This window comes from Leptosomus discolor, chromosome 5 (genome assembly GCF_034619465.1).
Source record: "Leptosomus discolor isolate bLepDis1 chromosome 5, bLepDis1.hap2, whole genome shotgun sequence".
NCBI lineage: Eukaryota > Metazoa > Chordata > Aves > Leptosomiformes > Leptosomidae > Leptosomus > Leptosomus discolor.
Genome location: NC_141395.1, coordinates 32,214,831 through 32,236,415, shown reverse-complemented (window position 1 = coordinate 32,236,415; position 21,585 = coordinate 32,214,831). Strand labels below are relative to the sequence as shown.

The window sequence follows — 21,585 nt, the reverse complement described above, 5'->3', positions numbered from 1 at the left end:
GAGTATTGAAGAACTGAGGAATAAATACTTCACAACCTTTTCTCCTGTAAAGTATTTTCAAGTTTTTCCCCACAGGGAAAAGTTATAAAACTAGTTTAAAAGCTGGCATGTACATCCTTAGCCTGGTTAATTAGTTTCCCTGAAATCACAGCACCTGCCTGGGTGAGAAAGAAGCCCTCAAAAGGAAGGATTTGTGGAGCAGAGCCCTCAGTAAATTTACATTGAAAAAAGCACAGTTTCATGATTACACAGGTAATACATATGCAAGCCATGTCTGATACAGCGTTTTGGATAATTCTGACACATACTTAGCACTGGGAATATGAGCTGTGAGTCATTCACAGTCATTTTTATAATTTATCAAAGTAGAACCTGCTCCTATAATGACAGTCTTCCAAAACATCCTTGAACTCTTACGAACATCTAATAACATCCATCACACTTTTATATGAGCTTCTTCAAGGGATCCCAAAGCATTTTAAGGATTAAAAACCAGGGCATTTCTGTCCATGTAGAAGCATGAACTATGGGTTAGCATCACTCCACAATAGCACATGAACCCTGACAACTTATCCAATTGAGGCTGCAAAGAAAATCATACACAGTATTGACAACAATATTGACAATTCAACATTTGTTGAGTACCACTGCTCATGTGCATGGCCTTTTCCTTCGGAACTACTCAGAGTTAGTCTTCAAATACCTTTGTGACTGGAAATAATCATTTTACAGAAAATTAGTAATAAGAGACTGTACAAAGGAAAGAAAAGCATGACAGGTAACTACAACTGACTTGTAATGTTTCTAAGGTTACAAGCCATTTTTTTTCCCACAGTTTTCTTGATTTTTTTTTTTTAAATTTTGGGGGGGGGTTTGTGGTTTTGGTTTTGGGTTTTTTTTGTTGGTTTTTTTTGTGACAGAGTAAGGAATTAATGAAAAGACTGAAAGAGAGGAAAGGAAGTTTTTGTGACAATCTGGACAATTCTAGGGTATGACAACATGGAAGACTCTCCAAAGAGACCAGCGAAAGCCTACGGCAGGCTTGCCTACACTGCAAGATGATGGCGTATCCTGAACTCTGATGTATGCCTGAACTTTGGTGTAACAGATTAGTCTTTAATAGACTTATATCAAGGATAAAATCAAATTGGAATAAAAGCTAGCATTAATAATGCATAAGGTATCACAAATCTTTGATTAAACAAGGACACTAATCTCAGTCCTATGGAGAATCTAGAAAATTAAACAGTAATTTTATCTGTATATTTTGTGCCTAGTAAAATGTCAGGACTGGTAAAGAAATGTGTTGGTGCAAGTACCACTCTTAAGCAAATGGGTATGTGTACTAAGAGGTAACATGGGTTTTAACACTTCCCTGCAATTAAGGGGGGAAAAAAAATCACATCCCACACCAGTTTTTCAGTAGGTTTGGGGCAGAGTTAGGAAACACATTTAGTCTTACCATGCGGAGCCACCTCCAGTTTAAAATATTGTTCTTCTCTTATATAAGATAGCTATAAACAGGATGAAGCAGTAGCCAGCTCTGAATATATGAATACATTCTGATTTTCTCTACTGAGTAAACAAACTAAAAAAATCCCATCAAACAAACCAAAGCACTAAGTCTGTTCCTCCGCCTGCCTAATACTGGCATTTACTCTGAGTCCATAAGGCCAGCACAGCAGACTAATTTAATCACTTTTAATTACATTTATCATCATCTGTTGAAATTCCAGGATCAAAATCTTAACAAAGAAATACTTCCCTTAACCTGTCAGAAGGCTCCAAAAGTCTCCTGAAAAAAGGCAGATAATTGCCTTTTGAGTAGACGGAAAAAAAAAAGCGCACAGAAAATTGACAAAATTAAGGCTCTAAAGGAACAAATTGTGGGATTGGAGAGCCCCTGACAAAAGACATCTCCATGGCTTAGAGTTAAAGCAGCTTAAGCTGATGCAGAGCAGGCTTAATGAGCTTATTACTCATAAGGCTGAATGTCTCAATCATAAAGTCAAGCATAAACAAGAAGTTGATGGTAAACCTAGTAGCTCTCAGATACATAAGTATACAGTGCAAGAAGAGAAATCATAAAGGAGAGCAAGAAGAGGAAGATTAAAGACATAGCACTAATAATTTTTAGTATGCCTTGTCAAGCATCATTTTGTAACAATTAAAACTAAGTCACCTGAAGGATAAACATCATGCACTAAGGGACAAAAAGCACCAGATCCAAGTTACCAAGCAATTCTCCAGTTCCACCAGTGTTTCTATGGTTCTAAGAATGCATTTACAGTAAGTTACATATACTTGTAAGAACACATAAAACAGTGTGTCCTTGAGGGGACTTTAGCTCCATAATGCTTCCATTTTAGTATACACTTGTAAGAAGCTACCGACAGTTGCATCTGTTTTTAAAAAGGTGAATTTATCACTTAAAACCTTTTGCCCTGACAGCCATGAAATCTTAAATCCAAGATCCCAAGAGCAATCCAAGCGAGTCTGCTCTGCTGTGATACATACCTATCTGCTACAAGCTGGCCAACGCATTTCACTGAAGCAGGCAAATAAGCATGAATTACTAACAGTTTATGGTTACTGGTAGTTGACTGAAGAATGTCCCAGCATATCTCGTTTCTAATTTCTTGTGCCATTGTAATTACGTCTTTTAGCTGATTACATTTCTATATATTGATTGTTCGCAGATTTTAAGTGGATGTCAGAATTGTAGAGAGACACTGCAAGTGAAATTGGTGTGCACTCTTCTCTCTGCTTAGGTCACAACCTTTTAAAAGGTAAGGATCCCCTTACTCTCTTTCTGCCTCTTGGAAATTCCCAGCATGACCCCTTCACTTCCCATAACAGTGCTATTTAATAGTGTATGTAATTATTTCGTCGAGTCTTCTTCATACTCAGAAACAGGAACTTGAATGTTTTGGGAGTGAGATGCAGACAAAGTAAGACAAAACATGTCAATTATTCAGTTCTGTTGTTACAAACTAATAGCACTATGAGGCTGCTATTATAAACTGTCTTCTCTCCCCCAGCTCTGTATGAAGATTAATAACTTTTACAGTTCTCACAATTTTATTTTATTTGTACAGTAAGGGTATTTACAGGCATAAGAGGATTTACTGCTTGATTTTATTCTGCGGTTATAATAAAGGATTATAGGGTGTGGGGGTTCCCCCGTCCCCTTTTTTTTTTTTTTTTTTTTTTTTTTTTATTACTCAGATATGCCAGTTAATGAGTTGGGATACTTTACGTGATTGCCCTTATGGACTATAATACATTCTAAAATTCAGCTCTCGTTTAAAAAAATTAAAAAAAAAAAAAAAGAAAAAGAAGCTTCATGGAGCATCTTGCTAATTTAAAATTACCATTAGGCAGAAAAGGAGATAATACTTTCATCATGCATAAATGGTTTAAGCTACACTTTTAAAAGGGAGATGTCAGAAGAAACTTCAAATCATAGACACTGTAATGACGGGTGCTATCTCAAATCCTAAAAGAGAACAGAATGCGTGATTCTGTACAAGCCATCATGCACCCACACCTTTAGGCACAGCCATTTATGTGCACTACTGGTAATTATGTCAAAGGTTTGATCTAACTACCACGTAAGTTAAAGTGACTTTTCTTTGAGAGTTTTACTATTTCAGTGAGCAAGGGAACTTTTACATTCCAACTCACATACTTCCAGCACTTCAGTTTGGTGCTACCAATACTAATTGTAAAATGGTGAAACATTAGGTTACACGTATATAATCTACAAATGGCCTTTACTCTGAAAGGTTATTAAGCAAACAGCATTCAGAAATTCTCACACATGCGAAGAGCTGATCAAAAGGCAATTAAGACAAAGGAAACAGTAGAACATTGCTCTTCTGCAGTACTTACATAGCAATTACAAGGTCATTCAGAAGTGGCAATTAGTAACAATTTTTAATATCACTTTCAGAACTGAATAGAAATATATGTTACTTCGAATCTTATCTTTCTTGATAAATTGCAATAGATAATTGTCTCTACTGGGGGAAAACATACCAGCAACATCTTCTTTTAAATAATGGCTTTTCCAGCAAGTAGCAAGCACAAGATTGAAGACTCTCATCAGTTGTTTCAGATGAGATAGAAAAGAGTAATAGAATTATCCTTTGTACTACTTTATAGCAGGGAAGCGCATTTTTAAATCTCAAAATTATTCCTGATTTAATAATTCAAAGGTGAAGTGGTACAAACATATCCCCAGGGAGGACAAGCAATCCTATAAGCTCTCTCCATATCTGTAAATGCAAATGATCAAATTATTTTAATTTGATCAGGTTAAAACCAATACACATCCTTAATACAGTGTCTGATACATTTTCCTAAAATCAGGCTTTAAAAATCAGATTAATTAGTGTGTACATCAATTTCACTCACATTTGTAGATTAAGGGTGAAGTTAAAAATAAGATGAGCAAGAAGTTGTTTCTCAAGAGCTTAAATAGGTTGAGTCTGAAAAAATTTATTAGTAGTTCCATGCAACCTCCATTACAAAGTTTAAATATCCAATACCCTACCAGAACAGTCACCACCATGCAAACAGAAGACTTACCTGGCATATGAGAGAACAATGCTCATCTTTAAACATATCTAAATCTCAAAAATCAAGCAGAGCTTCAGGCCACTGGCTGTTCTCATGTGGGACACTAATCTTCTGGTGGATCTCTTCCACTTCATACAAAATAGTTTCATATTAAGCCATATGAGTGCCATACCCATTAGGTTATACAGGAGATTCTCACCAACGAGTATTTATACGAAGCAGGACAGCTCCAAACGAGAGTGAGAGATCCTACCCAGTACCAGCATAATATGTTAGTCACTTCCCAGGATGCAGAAGTCAAATTTCTTCATCAGTCAGGGCAGAGATTTGAACCTGGAACTTTCACACTTGAATCATGTATATCAAGTTTCTTTCTGCCCAGAAAATCTACCTCAGACGTTTTGTAAAGCCTCATACTTTGGTTTAAGGACCCTCTTATCCAGTGAAAGTTTTGGAAAATTTCATACACTTGTGTAAAATGTATAGGAAGGCTTCTATTTTGAGAAATTATTAACCTTAAACTTTCCTGTTTAGCTAGAAAATCTGAACACTGGTGAAACACAGTGACAGTCAATTTTTAAAATGTGCATTTCAATGGTATTTTTGCTACTCTCCTCTCATTTGTGCCTCTAGCGTAAAGTACACACAAGTGCTTCTTAAATTCAGACGCATCTGAAGATGTGTAATTTACATTTCTTCTCTGAACCACTTTGTAATAGGCCAAAAACTTCCAGAAAACAGACAAGTGTTGGTTCCATTTCACATTACCAAATGCAAAGTTACTTTAACATCCAGAAAAGTGTCATGCCAGTCAGGTACGTGCACTTGCCTCACAGCTCCTAAGAATGACTGAGGAAAAGCAACGGACTTTCTAGCAAAGCTTGAGACTGTAAGCAACAGCAAGAAGATATCCAACAAAATGAAAAGCAGCACACATGCAGTTGCTTGAAGTACATAGCATGCTAGTTAAGAGTTGTGACTTTTCTTCTTCAGGCTTTATCAGAGTGAATACAAGGATTTGCAAAATACTAAGAAGTTTAAATAAAAACAAAAATACACAACATGCAATCATTTTTCATTTACTCACTATATCCAATGGAGTTTTGCTTCCAATCTAATTAAAAATGTCAATTAGAATAATTAAAGACATAAGTATTTCAAGTATAATGGTAATCTGCAAGTGTTTCTTGGTTTTTCATTTTGTTTTGTTTCTCCTATAGAATAAACTGCATGGCAAGCAGTACATGAACAGAATCAAGCACATCATCCTGTGTGCACCTACCTCTACACTGTCTACCTATGGATGAAATACCCCTGAAGCAATGACACTACTGGCTACTGTCAGACAGCCACTGTGAATAGATACCACTTGCACTGCTTCATAAGCAAGGAGGGAAAAGTGGAAAATAATAAGAATGTTTAAGATCAACCTACTCAATTAACAAAATACAGATACAAAATAAACACACTGTGGGAGACTTTGCCTGATGAAGTTAGATTGCTTTATAAGTCTACAAATACCAACAAGCCAGTGATAAGTTTCATTTTGAAAGTCTGCTCATGCAGGTAAACACCTTGCCTTGTATAAATAAGTCTGTTTACACCCCTAAAATCTCAGTGCCCACAGCTCTTTCTGAGCTATGCACTCTAATGCAATGCCATATGCCATGATCAAATGCCCTTTTCATTGGATTCAGTAGATTTAAGGGAGTCAGATATTCTTCACACATTTACACTTAAACACCACACACACAGATACACAAGACAGGTATTTAAGGCAACAGCAGAAGTCCATGACCTCCTTCCAAACTGAAGGAAAAATATCTCCTGCAGTTCTGCAGTGGCCCTGTTATTCCCTGTCAGAAGACAGCAGATGTAAGTGCCATGCTTCTCCACCCCAGGAAAATAAAACTATAAACTAAAAAAAGACAAAATCTGACAGAGAGAGAAAACAAACCTCAGAGACGCTAGGCAATACTCCTATCCTACAAGCCAAAGTGCCCGCAGGGTGCCAGAGCAAATGGTAAATTCCTGCACTCGTTGAGTTCATAAGCAGCACTACCTTTCTAGAAAACATTTTTAGGATCAAAATTAACTACTTTCCAAAACATAAAATCTAAGCCAAAATGCCCTGCTATAAGCTAACATATATCGGCATATCTAGCACATATAGGCTCCTGTTGATCATTTAAGCAGTGGGTACATATTGCACTAATGCTAATATTGACACTTAAGTAATTAAATCAATCTACCATGATTTGGGGTGTTCTAGGTCTGACAGACAAATTAGGTTTATTAAAGTTGTTTTCAAGCGTTACGTTTCTAAGTTCTTTTCCTTTTTAGAACAACTCGAGTTAATAACTTTGTGCTTCTCCACTGAAAAAGGAGCTTCCATGTCGGAAATGCTCTCATAGACATAGGTACAAAGTCATTCACCACACGAAACCCTATCACCACTGGTTTCAGACAAAACGCTCCCTTTAAGAAAGAGAGTGTTGGTCGTGGAGATGGACAGGCATTTATGAAGGAGAAAACCCAGAATGTATCCCCTGAATGAAGAGATCTGGGTCAGAAGGAGGCCTAGCGGCCACTGCTACACAAGCAAGTGACCCAGATCCCCATGAGGCAAAAGGCTTTTTTAACATCTATCCCAACCACACTTGTGATTCAGTCATCACCAATTACCAATGTCCTGCTCTCAGATGGCTGAAGGAACAGATTCTTGTTGATAAGAGACATATATAATTAGTAGCAGCCACATCAAAGATTCATGGGGTCTGTGATTTCCATTTATCCACAGGTTAAGGAACCAAGTGTTTGAAGGCACAGCCTAACTATTTTCCAGTGGTAATGGCAGGTCTAATAAAAGGTCATTCCTTTCTCTTCAAACCCAGCCTCTCCTTTCACGGCTCAGACAAGATGGCCTTCTGCTAGCAGGAAATATCGCTCTGCCCCAGCTCCCTGACACACACAGCTGTGTGGTTCACCTTGCTTCAGGCAGGCAGGCAGACTGAGATTTGTCTTTTCTTTTGGACACGGTTTTCAGATAAACCATGCTCTCCTCCTCCCATCCTCAAATTAATTGGCCCCTGTGCTGATTCAATTTCTATTAGCCAGAGAGAGAATTTAATTTGCTGATGAAATAAAGAGAAAAGGAGATTAAAAGAGAAAATAACCATCAATTCTTACAGTCAGAGAAGTGATTTCACTACAGGAGACAGGCATTTAATTCTGTTTACCCTAACACTGCACAGAAATCTATTTTTTGCCAGCACAAAGTACTTGACTGGCTCTCCAGATAGAATTTTAATGTGAAATTACAATTTAAATTTCACTTTTTTCACACATAAGGGTTTTGTGATAAGAGATCATTTTAAGGAAAAAACCCCATATTTTTCTTTTTTTTCCCAAAGTAATTTGATGATGTCATCAGCTCTAAAATACCAGCTAGCAATCGTGACTGATATCCCTGACTATCGAACACCAAAGAAGTCAGTCCCAATCTAAACAAACATGAGGTTATTTTTAGGAGAGCAGATGGGAGTTTCAGTTCCTTGCAAGCACACATGCCCACCATTCAGCCTTTACGAATGGCTCCTTACAGTTGGAGAAAGAATTCAAGAATCTGTTTCCACTCTTTTCTTTTTAGCAACACCAAGTCATTCATTGCAGGGCAACTTCCCCACTAATATCCCTGACAATCTAAAGGTCCTCCAGGAAAAAAGCTTCTGTCATTGAGCTCTGTGGTTGAACACGCAAACACCAATTTTATTTGTTTGGGTCAAAGGATATGACCTTTTCACTCTTAAACCTTATTTCTTCTAATACCTCTCTTCTCTCCACAAAGAAATTTAGCTAAATTCCAGCCAAGGTATTGGGCTCACAGTAAACTCAAAAGTCAAAAAAAAAAAAAAAAAAAAAAAAAAAATTCGTAGATAAACGAGTCTTTCCTAAACTGTACTCAAATGTGTAAATATTTTGTAATGCTGAGAAGCTATGGTCCTTAAAGCATAGATCAGACCCCTCAGTGAAGGAAACTCCACTGGATACTGCATCTTCTTCTTCAGACTTTTTTTAAGTGACCATTTATTTAAAAATAAGCTATGTTGGATACCTGTTATAAAAACCAGGGGGCAGAGGAGAAGAAAAAAAAAAAAAACAACCCACAATCTTACAAGGTCTTTTATAAACTTGACATATTCTGGAACACTGAAATAATTCCCTAACAGTTTGCTAAAGCTTGTTATTGTGCATGTAGAGAAATACCGGTAACCGTTACTTATAAAATCAAGTTTATTGTTGCACCCACTTTGCCTTAGTTTTTATCAGAATTAAAGCTTCATATTTTGTATGTACTCTTTCCTCTAACAGTTTTACGCCCATAAAGAACTGTCTTGTTCTAGGGAAAATAATTCCTATGAGCTTTCAATAATAAATCAAACACATTTACCCAAGGGATAAAACAGTAAAATAATAGCTAATTTGGCACTGAAAAATAATGTTATTTCAATAATCCTGCCTGAAATCTCTTCTTCAGGATAGAAGGGATTTGAAATATTTTAGGAAGAGTATTCTGTATGTCAAAGTTCCTGTGACAGAAACTAGTGGTTTGAAGTTAGCACTTTTAAGAAAGACACTAATTTATCTCTGTTATTGCACGTGAGAAACCAAAATAAAAAATCTCTCTGCCTATCTACAGACATATTTACATTGAAATTAGGGCTGCTGGGCTCCCACTGTTCCTTGAGTAAGAGCAACTAAAAATATTGTGAAACTTACTTTCCTTTTCATTGGCACTGAAGACAAGAAAAACAAGAAAAATGTATTTCCAAGATACAGCAACAAAACCAGCCAAGTACTCCTCATACATAGCCAGCTGTCCTTGTGTGCCTACTCTACACACTAACCCACCAAGTCAACCTGCAGCATTAACTGGAATCAGCAACTTCCTCCACCATTACCAAGGAGAGCCCGGTGCAGCTCAGGAGAGAGAAACGAGGCAAATAGTGTTGCCAATTTTCTGGATCTTCATTGTTTAGTTTTTTTAGTTTTCAAAATTGATAAACAAAAAGCTTCAGAACTAAGATGGCATTTGATGACTTCCTGTTCTCTCTGCTATATGGAAAGGAAGGGGCCTCTAGATAAAAGTCATGCCTAGAAGCAATTACACCTTAGTGGATGCTTCATTCAACTATGAATAACTGGAGCAGTCAATGTACTGTGGTTAATAGCTACCAAAAATATAGATTGTGGTTCATGATGAAGTCCTTGTCATAGGTCCACCACAGAGAGCACAGCAAACTGTAACCAAGCCACCAGTCAGACTCACAAGGCAGTGAGGCTCCTTTCCATCAGCACCAGATGAATTCTTATTGCAGCTTTTACACACAGCCTTCAAACAGCCACAAATAACCACAACTCTGTCAAAAACAATTTGACTGCATTACAGGATAGTGATGCCTATATATGACACTACTTTATCAGCTGAAGCATGGGAATCAACAATTGTCTTAACACCTGGGAGTCTCATGCTGGAATAAGTGAATAAACCTAGGCTCGAGGATTATTGCCATTTCATGCCCACAATTATTTTTCAGCTGCTCAAGACTTTGGTCCTGACCCTTTTGCTATCCTGAATCCAAGTAATGCCAAAAAAAATAGTGTAAAGGCAGTGCCCATATCAATTAGTCACTGTTATGAAATATAAAGTTATTACACTCAAGCCTCAGTAACTTGTTACAGCTAAGGGACAAGTGCTCACATGAACAAAACAGAACCACCTTCTTCTGACAGTGAGTGCAAAGATGACGAATCCTGGTCCTACTGTTGATAGAGCACACATGCTTTCTGGTACATTTAGCTTTTGTATTCCAGAGAGAAAACGAGATGCCTGTCAACCCCTGAGCATCAAGGGCAAAATCCCAGTCCCCGCAAAACTTCCAGGTAGTCACTCTAGCATACAGGAGTGGTCCTTTCCATGCAATAGGCTAAAATTTGTAGCAGTTTTCTTTCACCAGTGTACACAGAACAGCTGCATGACTATAACTCTGCAAATTATGCTTGACCTTGAGTTTCTATACTGCAGCTATAGTCACAAATATGGGAAGATTGACATTGAAAAACATTTAATTTCTCTGTCCAAATACAGAACATTTGCTGCACAGCTATGTCTAATCCACAGTTTGCATTTCACCCTCCAAAACAAAAAAACCAAACCAAACCAAACCAAACCAAACCAAACCAACACCTCTGATATGCACCGAATTCCCAGCTCCTCCTTTTCTCTGGCAAGCCTAAGAAACACTAGGACTCAATAGCAGTTCATTGCCTGCAACTGATACGTTGCCAGAAAACATGCACATCAACAAGCAAAAGAAAAAAAGAGGGGACCATTCTCTGTGTCTGATCCACAGTAGTTGTACACAGGGACTATGATATGAAGGCTGAAGAGAATTCCCCAGTGAAGACGCCATTATAAAAATTTCTGCTCATGCAAGTCACGCAAGAATCTGGTGATAAGACACAGGTAAGGTTGCAATACACATTGCTGCGGCCATACAAGCATAGGCTTGTACACAGCACAGAAGAGGCTACTCTATATATACACCCTTCAAATAGCACAAACATTTGCTTTTGTTCCAAATGGGCCACAGGCTCAGCAGAAGACCCCTCCATCTCCACAGGCAGTCACGAGACATCAGGTCTAGGAAAAGGCTCTAAACAAGGAAAGGCCAAACTCACTGCCACAAGCAACAAAAGAGCAGTGATATTTTAAGTGTCCTAAACACACAATACTTGAGGTGAGAGCTAAAAAGGCTTAATATCCCACCTGAAATTCTGACCCAGGGCTGCCCTGGTGTAATTTCAGGTCAGAGTTTCCTAGCTGTTGTGACCTTGTGACGTAGGCCAGCTGCAGTACATCTCCTGTGGCAGCAGTCACTGACAGTGCTGGTAAATATGGTGTGAAAGCAGCATGTGCTGTGCAGAGCTCCTTTTCAACAATTAAATACTTTGACTCTTCAACAAAGAAAGGACCAAACAACATAAAACACTAAACAGCACACGATTTTCTTAGTAAAGCCTGAATATCTATGCAATTTTCTAATCACAGCTTTTTCTTTTTAATCAATAAGAGCCTACTTATATGTGACCCAGTAATGCTGGATCACCCTGCGTATCAAGCAGATCAGTGAACACCCATCTTCATGACACTTATTTTTACAAGTCACAAACTTCTATAAATCCATACTATACATCTTCCAAATCCAATTTTCGGCTTCAAAATTTTGGCTTCTTACGAGATGCAATTTCTAATCATTCAGGTGATTGCTATTAAAAAACAACAACAACAACACAGCCCTCAGTTACATTGCATACAAGGTTAATCTTGATGACAGTAACTTTATCATTGCTGCTGTTGTTTCACCAGAGGAAAACAGGCACTGCAGGTATGCAGCTGACAAGAGTGTCTCAGTTTGCAAGTCAGATAATGTGCCAGCAAAAGAAGGCACATACACTGTCATGAACTGGGCGCTCTCCCTGACTACTGGCACATACACATACACCAGGAATATTTTGATTGCAGTTAAAAATAATTTGAGCACACATAAACTCCACCCAAAGACAACATTTAAGCACCAGCTTGGACTGGATTATTGAGATTAATATGTTTTTAAGCCACAACTGGTTGCATGTATTTGAGTTAACTGCACCATGTTGCAGGTTTTCACAGATTTATGAATACCCAAAGAATTCAAATAGTAACCGTCAGGGGAGTTCACAACTCTAGCATTTACACAAACACATAACACAGCAAAGAGACCTCCAAACTGTATGAGCACTCACCAGTTCCAAACACTGCCGGTGCCCATATGCAGCAGCATAATGCACAGTGTTGTACCCCTCTTTGTCTTGGATGGATGGATTGGCATCATTTTGTAGAAGGAACTCTAGACACCTGTGGACAATTCACTTGTTTAAATGTGACTTTACAATATTTAACAGATCCTCTCACTGCAACTAGGAGTGGCGCTGAAAACTGGTAGTTAATTCTGTATTTCTAGCAGAACCTCAAATCACTTGCAAGTTTCCCTCTTCTCACCAATAGCTCCCCACATTCACCATCTTTTAAAACAGAAAATCCCTACTCATCTTTGAAGATCTTCACAAACGACAATCTTCAACCCAACCTTTGCTAATCTAGATCATAACATCATTTTCTATTACAAAGCCCGAAATAAATCTGTTTACAACCATGATGTAAACAGCCTAGAATTGTTACTACCATATGTAAAAACTCTTCAACCAAACCATTGGCCTCCAAATGCACACTATGGCAAGCTGAAAAACAGACTTAACTGAATTAATTTCCTGGCATGTACACACATAAATATATTTTCTTCTTTCTTGGCATTTTTTTTTTTAAATCATGTATTTTTCAAAGGATCCCTTATGCTCTTAATAATGCCTGCCACTTTTTCTTACACCATCAAGAACTCATCATTTTGTTATCAGTACTTTCTTCCATAGCTTGTAGTTTGCAGTGAATGTAAGGCTGTCATACGAAAAATGGAATTTTTAAAACAAAAAAAAAAAATCATTAAGCAGCTAGATGAAAATGTCAATCCAAGTATATAAATAGAAGAAGCCACTGGCTACTTCTTTTTGCAACATACATGCTCAGTGCAAAGCATTAAAATAAGACAGTGCACAATATTAAAGAATTATTAAATTACTGAAGCAGCACATTTTCAATTAAGAAACAGCAACAAGCACAGAAACAAAAATATTAGGGAATATATGCACAGAGAAGAGCACAGAGCTTTTTTTCTTCAGGTTAGCCTTCATTAAAGCCAAGCATTGTGTTTAGCAGAGCAATGAATGAGCAAAAGCAGAGTGTAAACTGCAGCCCATAGAAGCGGCATTCTCCAGAAATGGAGTCTAACTGCTTTACTGACACCAAACTTACAATGCAGCTTCTTTTTCCTTCATCTCACTGGCTCTTTCAAGTTCTTCAGCATTTTCATGGGAGTTACCTAAAATATTCTTTCTTCTTAGCACAGAGGACAGAAAAATGCAACTTATTTTCAAAATATCATAATAGTGATTTTGATGCCATCTGCCACCCATTCCCCATCTCCTCTTCAAGGAGTTGACCTCTTCCAGCCAACAGTAAGAATCACACAAGTGAAAAGAGTGTACTGCATGGGTCTGCAGCTAGTAAGTTTTGCAAGCCATGGAGACAACTACTGTCCTGCAAGTCAATGGCAAAAAAAACAAACCAGAAAATTCTGGTTTCTATCAGAAACAGTTTGATCATCACTTTCTAGAGTCCTTCTGTTTCTCCCACAGCAATGTTGTGCATTTTGTTTCCTTCGCAGAGAGGAACTCAGGATCACCAGAGCTTGCTTCTTCCTGCAGTATGCTACCCACTAGTTCTTCTCTAATATTTAAGATTTAGAGAAACTTTAATCACTGATACTAAATTGGTCTATCTTGAATCTGCATTAGCTGTGTTGCTGACTGTCCTCTCTTTCTGTGAAATGTCTTGGCAACACTGTGTGGCTCTCAGTCAGATTCTTTAGATTCCTCAAAGACCGCAGCATGTCTTCATATTCCTGCACACCCAGAACACTTTTGGCACCTCTGCTTCCCAGATGGATGGATGGCAGACAGAAGACTATGATTTGTGATCTTACAATTATGAACCTGTGACTATGATCCTTCTTGGCCACCAAGGCTAACAGAGAATGTTTACAAACTGCTATCATAATGGATTCCTAGCTTGAAAGGTTTGTAGAAGAACAGTTTGCTAATTTCAATCCCAATAGAACACACAAATTCCAGATTGGATTCTGCACAATGCAGAACAGTACTTTCTTTTTTTAATATGCCATTTCCCATCTGTAATATCAACATTTGACATTTTTCCTGTGGGTGCTAGCAATAGTGGGTCATTGTACAAACCCAGGGTCTGTCCAAAGCCCACTGACCCAAAGAAAACTTCATTATTAATAAAATAACTCTCCTGAATATTAACATTTTAAGCTCATAGATAGTACTTGTGCTATGCTTAAATCCTACCTGCATCTGCTTTCAGTTAACTACAAATCAGTGAGGTCCCAAAAATAATATTTTTTGAACAGAATAGTGATAATCTAGAGAAACAGTACATAGTCAGAAACTGCAATTATTTATTTAACGAAAATGCTGTTGTGATTTCCATTGCAGGAGAGGATACTTTCTGAAGATCATAAGCAACAACAGTTACCAAAACAGCTGAAACACTAGGGCAACCTCGCTGCACCAAGACTTCTTCCTGCTCATTAACTGCCCACATCCAAAGATAAATAATTATGAATATTCTTTGGACTGAGATTGCCCAACCTTGGGATTTTTTTGCTATTCAGCAGGAAAAAAAAATATGCTGACTTACAAAATCATGGACTGCAAATAGCATTTCATCTATGTAACAAGGCTTCTTCCAGAGTATCTCAAACTGGAAAATCTAATGAGAAGACAGCACCACCACGTCAGAATCAATTTAGGTTTGGACTATGAGGGCAAATAAAGGCCACATATTCCTGCCATTGTTCAGGATGGGGACTAAAGTAAGCTTTTTTTTTTTTTTTTTTTTTTTGGAATAGTGATGGAAGTCGAAGCATCCTTAGGTTAACCAGGTTTAAATGCAGGAATTTCACCTACAAAGAGTCAAAAGCTGAAAACCACACAGCAAATCACCATTCTCAACACCCCGAGTAACACCTCACCCTGGCAAGACAGAATTAGAAACAGCCAGTGGTGAAAGCCTTCCTACAAGCCTACTCTGATTGTAATGTCAAGCATAGACCTTTGAAGATCCTGCTGCCTTCTTTCCAGCCCTGCCAGGTTTGAGGGTGATAGGGAAGACATTTTTATATCAAGTATTATCACAGCAAATGATCACACCTCTGGTATGGCATCCAAACCTCTACCACAAAATTAAGCCGAAGTTTCCCTGCAGTGGCTTTGAGGTGGTATTCTGTTGGCAATAAGCCAGATGTATTTTTACCAGACCTCATTATACAAGAAACAAAAAAACCAGTTCCTTAGTGTCTAGAGGAATGAGACAGAGAAACATGCGATGACATAAAATAAATACAAGTCACTAACAGTTTTAAGACAAAACTAACAGGATAATTGAGCCTGTTTTAGACAGTATGTTATAAGGAAGAGATTGACAAACCATGCAACTATCTGGGAATTAGAAACTGCAGTCACTAACCACAGCATTTCTAAGTTTTGCAGCTGTTTTTCCCCTTTCTCATAAGAACAGCACTGCATTCTGCCAAGGGATATTCCCCAGATTTCTCTCTTTTTAAAGTCTCTAAGAAGCAACCTGTTTGGACAAGGTGAGCATTTTTGTCAGCTCTGACAGTGGAGACAGACTCATCAGTAGATCTATCCTGTCTTTTCCATAAAGTCTGTCAGAATAGCCAGATGACTGTCTGTCACTGCAGCCCACCTAGGAAAACCTCTCCTTCCTCTGTCTCTTGCTCCGTCCCTTCTGATGGACTTGAAAAGCAGATGTAGAAAATTCTCTGAGCTTACTTTTGTGAGGAAACCACACAGATGAAAACAGTAGACAAAATATTGTGAAAATAGTTCAGTAGGACAGGGTGGCTGCAAAACTGTGTATTACATCAAAGGTAAACTGTAGACCTGAAATGCCATGTCACCTGAGGATTTGGCTTATAGCCAGAGCAACTCAGTGTGGAGTTATATATACATCTGAAAGAAATTCTTTTGCTAGTGGGATAATTTTTTTGACTCAAATGACACAGCATCACGAAGAGAACAGAATGACACTGATTTGGCAAAGCACTTTTAAACAAGGAATACAAACAGGCTTTCTTACTTTCGGTCCATGTCAGAGGCAGCAGCATAGTGCAAAGGGGTGCGTCCCCAGTCATCTGTTTCATTAATACTGGCTCCTGTTGTCACCAGTGTCTCAATACAGTGGAAATGACAATTTGCAGCTGCATAGTGCAAAGGTGTCCTGGAACATAAGTGACAATTTTTTACCTCATATTGTAATATGCACCACTGAGGATAACGATAAATTTTAATTGCTGCATTCCTACAGACTTCCAGCAGTCAGTATCAGCACCTTATTTTCCTGTGATGAAATGCAAAGTTACAGAAATTTAACAAAACTTTGTGTTAACAGGAAGTTTTGGTGCTCCTACGAAGCCTAATGGGATACAGACCATCAATCTGTGTCTTGTAAACAACCTATTCCCAGTGACAGCCTCTGCTGTTGCTCTGCATACACACTACTTTATTCTACTTGGGAGGCAGAGCAAAGCATGGTGTCCCTTGCAGCATCTTATTTAGCTGGCATAGCAACACTCATAGCAACACTTCATATGGGGAAAAAAAATCCTTTAGGAAGGACGTCAAATAGCAGCAATCCTCCCATCATAACCCAGGTGTTGTCTTGGCCACACAAGCGCAAGAATTTAGGCAATAATAGAAGTAATAAGGAAAAAAAAATAAACCTGTGATATTTTTAAACCAGAAAACTCAAAAGGGTGGGATGGCTTTTATGTATTTAATGAAGTCTGCATCTGTCTGTCTGGCATGTAACTGCAGCAGCAAGAGTTCTGCAGTGAAGGCCAAACTCCTACTTCATTTTACGGTCATTTTTCATTGAACATATGATTTCCAGACTGAGATGGTCTTTCTTCCTTGCCAGCTAGATTCTTTTTTTTTCTTTTCTTTTTTAAATTAATTTCATAATTTACCTACCTCCCACATTTGTCCTTCTTATTAAAATCTGCTCCACTGCTTTGCAAGAGCTTTATACATTCAACATTACTGGAAAGAGAAGCAAAGAAAACAAAATATGAACAAAACAGTAGTTTACATCTGTATTGCTCCCTGCCCCCAAAAAGGAACGAGTTACTCTATCTTTGTATTATTTGCCATGCAAAAAGAGGGTACAACCCACTACAACATGAAATTCAATCAAACAGAAAAAGAAGCCTTAAAAAACTACTTCCTTTTTTTTCTAGAAAACCTTAAACTTCTCTTCTGCAGAAGAAAAAAAAAATCATTTCCCAAAGACAGCACAATAAATGTGATATGAATTCAGGGTGTTTGGAGATTTTCAATGGGAGTCGTACCCTAATGCTTCCCACACTGAACTGGTATTTTATAAAGGAACTTTAAAAGAAAGTTGTTGCTAGCTTATAAAATGCCAGTCTAATAATGAAAAGGTGACATTTAACGAAATCCACCCCCGTTCACCGAAGCATTCGACAGTAAGCACTTTGCTCAAATCCTGTTTACTTAGTGAGATTTAATCACAAGAGTTACTTTTGGGTTTATTCTCATATGATTTGTTGACTATTAATAGATTTAAGCACATCTCTAAGTGCTTTGTTAAATAAGGGGTATAGCTATTTAAAGTGATTGTCATATCAACATTGCATTTAGATGGGTGGATGAGTTGAACTCCATTGCTTTGTATCTTTGAAAGAATTTAGCACATCATAGCCACTTCTTCATCTTGTTTAAAGCCAAGTGATTTTTAACAAAAAATAAAACAGCTGAATTCTCACATCTTTTGTAATTCAAGCAAATAAATGTATGACTCCAAGCCAGAAAACGACATAAAGAAGCACAGCACTTTTCAAGATTCCTTGTCATTCACAGGGTCAATAAATTATTTGTGCTCACAATCAGATGAGCAGGCTTTTGAAGTATGTTCTTTTCCTAGTACCCATGCAAGTCCCATTAATGTAATGGGAGTAACAGGCATGTGTCAGGAAAAAAACGAATGCCTTTTATATAGCTCCAGCTCCACGAAAAAAAAAAGACTGGATACAATACGATGGCATATGTTCATCCCTACTCTAAATTGCTATTGCATAAAATAGCTACAGAACACTCACCACAACATACTAAAAATAAAAACATTTGTTAGTGATGACAATTGTAGTAAACCACTGGAAAAACAAGGTTTATTTTCATGAACCACTTTTGCTTCTTATGAAGTCTCTCCTCTTTAGGACTTCTAGGTTGTTTTTAGTATTCTTTTGGGGTGCAGCCTTATCGAAGAGGTAGCATCTGAATTATACTACTAATCTCCATCCAAGCAACAGTCATACCTCCTCTATTATGTGAGACAAGTATCAAGAAGAATAATACCGTAAGAATAATAAAACCAGTATTTGGATCAATTTTATTAGTTTTTTTGTAATAACAAAAACTTTGAGTTATACTTTTTGGTCCACCATGAAGAAAAAACAACTTCCAGAAAGACTGCCAAGTATTTGCTGTGGACGATCATTTCTGCTTGCTATCACCATAGAGAATCCAAGCTGGGTTCTAGCCAAGGCTCCATTTCAGCTGTTTTCTGAGCCATAAAGTACTCAACAGAAGAGTCAAAACCCAGTGTTTGCCAAATGTTTCGTCCTTTTGCTAGGTTAACTTCACAGCACTCCACTGATAATTATTTGGAAATATTTAAACTAACTGGATGCTACATTTACAACTTAAATGATGTATTTCAGTTTTAATTTGCCTTAATTTCTGGCCTCCCAGCACTTATCAGGAATGCATCACTCTAAGAGAACGACAGTCTTTTGATGTTCTAATTTGGAGGTTGGGTGGTGTTTGGTTGGTTTGGGGTTGGTTTTTTGTTGTTGTTTTAGTTTCTTGGCTTTTCTTTCAGAAACTTTGAAACTTGCACCTGAAAAATGGGAAAGAGGGAGTTGAGCTGCATTTGGACTCCAGGGTTGCAATCTGATGGGCACTGTTGCGTAGTTGCATTTTTGGACAAGGACACAGTCCAAAGGTGGAGGCCAGGAATAACTCTCCTGCCAGCAGCACCCCAGGAGCTACAGCTCCTCCTCCTCACTCACTTTGCCCTAGGAGCTGGCTGCTGGCCCTCACGGACCATTTCGGCCAACAAGCAGACCTGGGTGAGTACGCAGTACCCACAGCCAAAGCTGAAGCAGTCTTCACAGGGGCGTAAAAAGAAAGAGTTTTACTCTACACCTGAAACCCATGCTTCAAATCACAACCCAGCTCTCTGTGGTAGAGGGAATCAGATCATCTTCTTTACTTTGCAAGCAACCCCTACATGAGGGCAGTGGCAAAAGACCCAAATTTGACATCAGACTGCTTTGCTTCCTTTGCACCGCAATAAGTTCCTTTGTGGACAGCACAGTCAAGTTGGCTGGCACCAAATCGGCAAGGAAGTCACAAAATAGCTTACAACAGCTACAGTGACAGCTACTCACCCTCCTGCAGCGGCAGCGTGGAGGCACGTTCTTCCAAAACTATCAGGGGTGTCTATTTCAAAGCCTGCAGACAGCACGTGCTCATTACTAAACAAGGACACTATGCTATACTTTTGTCCTAGTTAAACCACAAGAAACATTGCAGAGACAGAAAAATCAGTTAGTTGGGAAAAAACAGAACGCAAGCAACTACAGTCAGAAAGAGGTTGTCACAGGAACGGCGAGTGGCTGCTCCAGTTTGGCAGCTCTATAAAAAGAGCTGCAAAGTCGACGAGCACCTATTTCCACATGCAGCTCTGCACACATCCCTATTTAAAACCATGTGACAGGCATTTATGAGGTAGATACTTATCAAGAGGACTGCGACAGCAGGACATGAAGACAGAAAACATGAAGAAAAACCACAGAGTCAGCCTGAACACGAAATGGAGCCATTTTTATTGCATGTGGTTTTCAGGTTGGAAAAAGGCTTCCAGGAGCACGCAGGGATATTCATCAAGATGCACAAGGCCAAAGATATAAGGCTCACAGTATTAACTCTGGTCACCTAGAGTTTTTTCTCTTCCTTCCTGATCTAGTGGTCAAGGCCAGAGCGTGCCAAGGTTTAATGTAATGGGGTATGTAATTGTCATTTTTCACACTTTTTTTATAGCCTACAGGACTCATGTTTAGGGGAAAAAGTAGTTGTAGGAGATTTTACATGTTAAGTAATGAAGCAATCTTCTAGAAAAAGCCTATGATATGCCTTGTGATTTTTTAACCCATGGGAACTCTTTCCTGGAAAAAAATAATTTGGGATTTGGTACCTGATTACTGCCTCTTTTTAAACAGTTGTGTCAGTAAACTCCTGCTTCTTCTGCTTTGGGCTCTGGTGAGGAACCCAAGACTGCTCTCTCAATGCTACACTTTCACTCATCTCCCCTCTCGTGCCCACAGAGCTTTGGTCAGCCTAACTCCTTTACTCTGTCCAGATTCAGAAATACACTTTAGCTGCATCTAAAACCATCATCATCAGTGAGATGTAAATACCTGCGCCAGTGCAGGCCCCAAGGAAATAATGTACTGAATTATTCCTTTGGGGGGAAAAAACCCAAACCAAAACAGTCTCTCACATTCCTACAGTTTGAAAATGGGTCCTAAATTTCCTCCCTCCTCTTGATGATTTAATATAAAATCTCTGAACCTGGCAGCAGAAAAAAGCTTCAGCCATGAACAATACAGGATGTGAGGAAGTACCAGCATGCCGTTAGGAAAGCCTCGCACGCTCCCGCACACTACACCACACAGCCGAACACAGCAGCACAGGAAGTCTTTCATTCAAACGATTCACAACAATGAGTATGAAAGGGCCATAAGCAGCAGAGACACACACTACTTGAGCTCCACAGACACTGCAGGATTTACTTACCCGATGACAACAGTTTCCTGCAGCAGTCTGAGTGAGCATTCAGGGCTGCTAAGTGTAAAGGGAACATGTTGTGGATCCCACACCTGAAAGGCACAACAGCCTCATTACACAGTCATGTGAAAATGCAGGTTGCATACACACACCACACATCAAAAGCTCCTTCCACAAAGGCAGCATTTTTCGTCCTTTTCAAGGAACATCCTTCCTGCCATGTTATTTTTATCTGTATTTCCTTACCAGCCTTCTTGGGAGTTAAAAATATTCTGATGCAGCAAAATCTTGGCATTATGCTTTGAACAGAAT

General features: G+C 38.5%; 1 protein-coding gene across 1 annotated transcript in view; it reads right to left on the bottom strand.

Moving 5' to 3' along the window:
• ANKRD44 (ankyrin repeat domain 44) overlaps window positions 1–21,585 on the bottom strand; it is a 137,828-nt gene that overhangs the window by 17,754 nt on the left and 98,489 nt on the right. The window contains exons 11-16 of the mRNA XM_086466198.1: window positions 21,283–21,365; window positions 19,875–19,938; window positions 17,374–17,442; window positions 16,481–16,621; window positions 13,553–13,636; window positions 12,430–12,541 (exon numbers count right to left, since the gene is read on the bottom strand). Coding sequence (XP_086322324.1) covers window positions 12,430–12,541; window positions 13,553–13,636; window positions 16,481–16,621; window positions 17,374–17,442; window positions 19,875–19,938; window positions 21,283–21,365 — 553 coding nt within the window. The remainder of the gene's footprint in view (window positions 1–12,429; window positions 12,542–13,552; window positions 13,637–16,480; window positions 16,622–17,373; window positions 17,443–19,874; window positions 19,939–21,282; window positions 21,366–21,585) is intronic.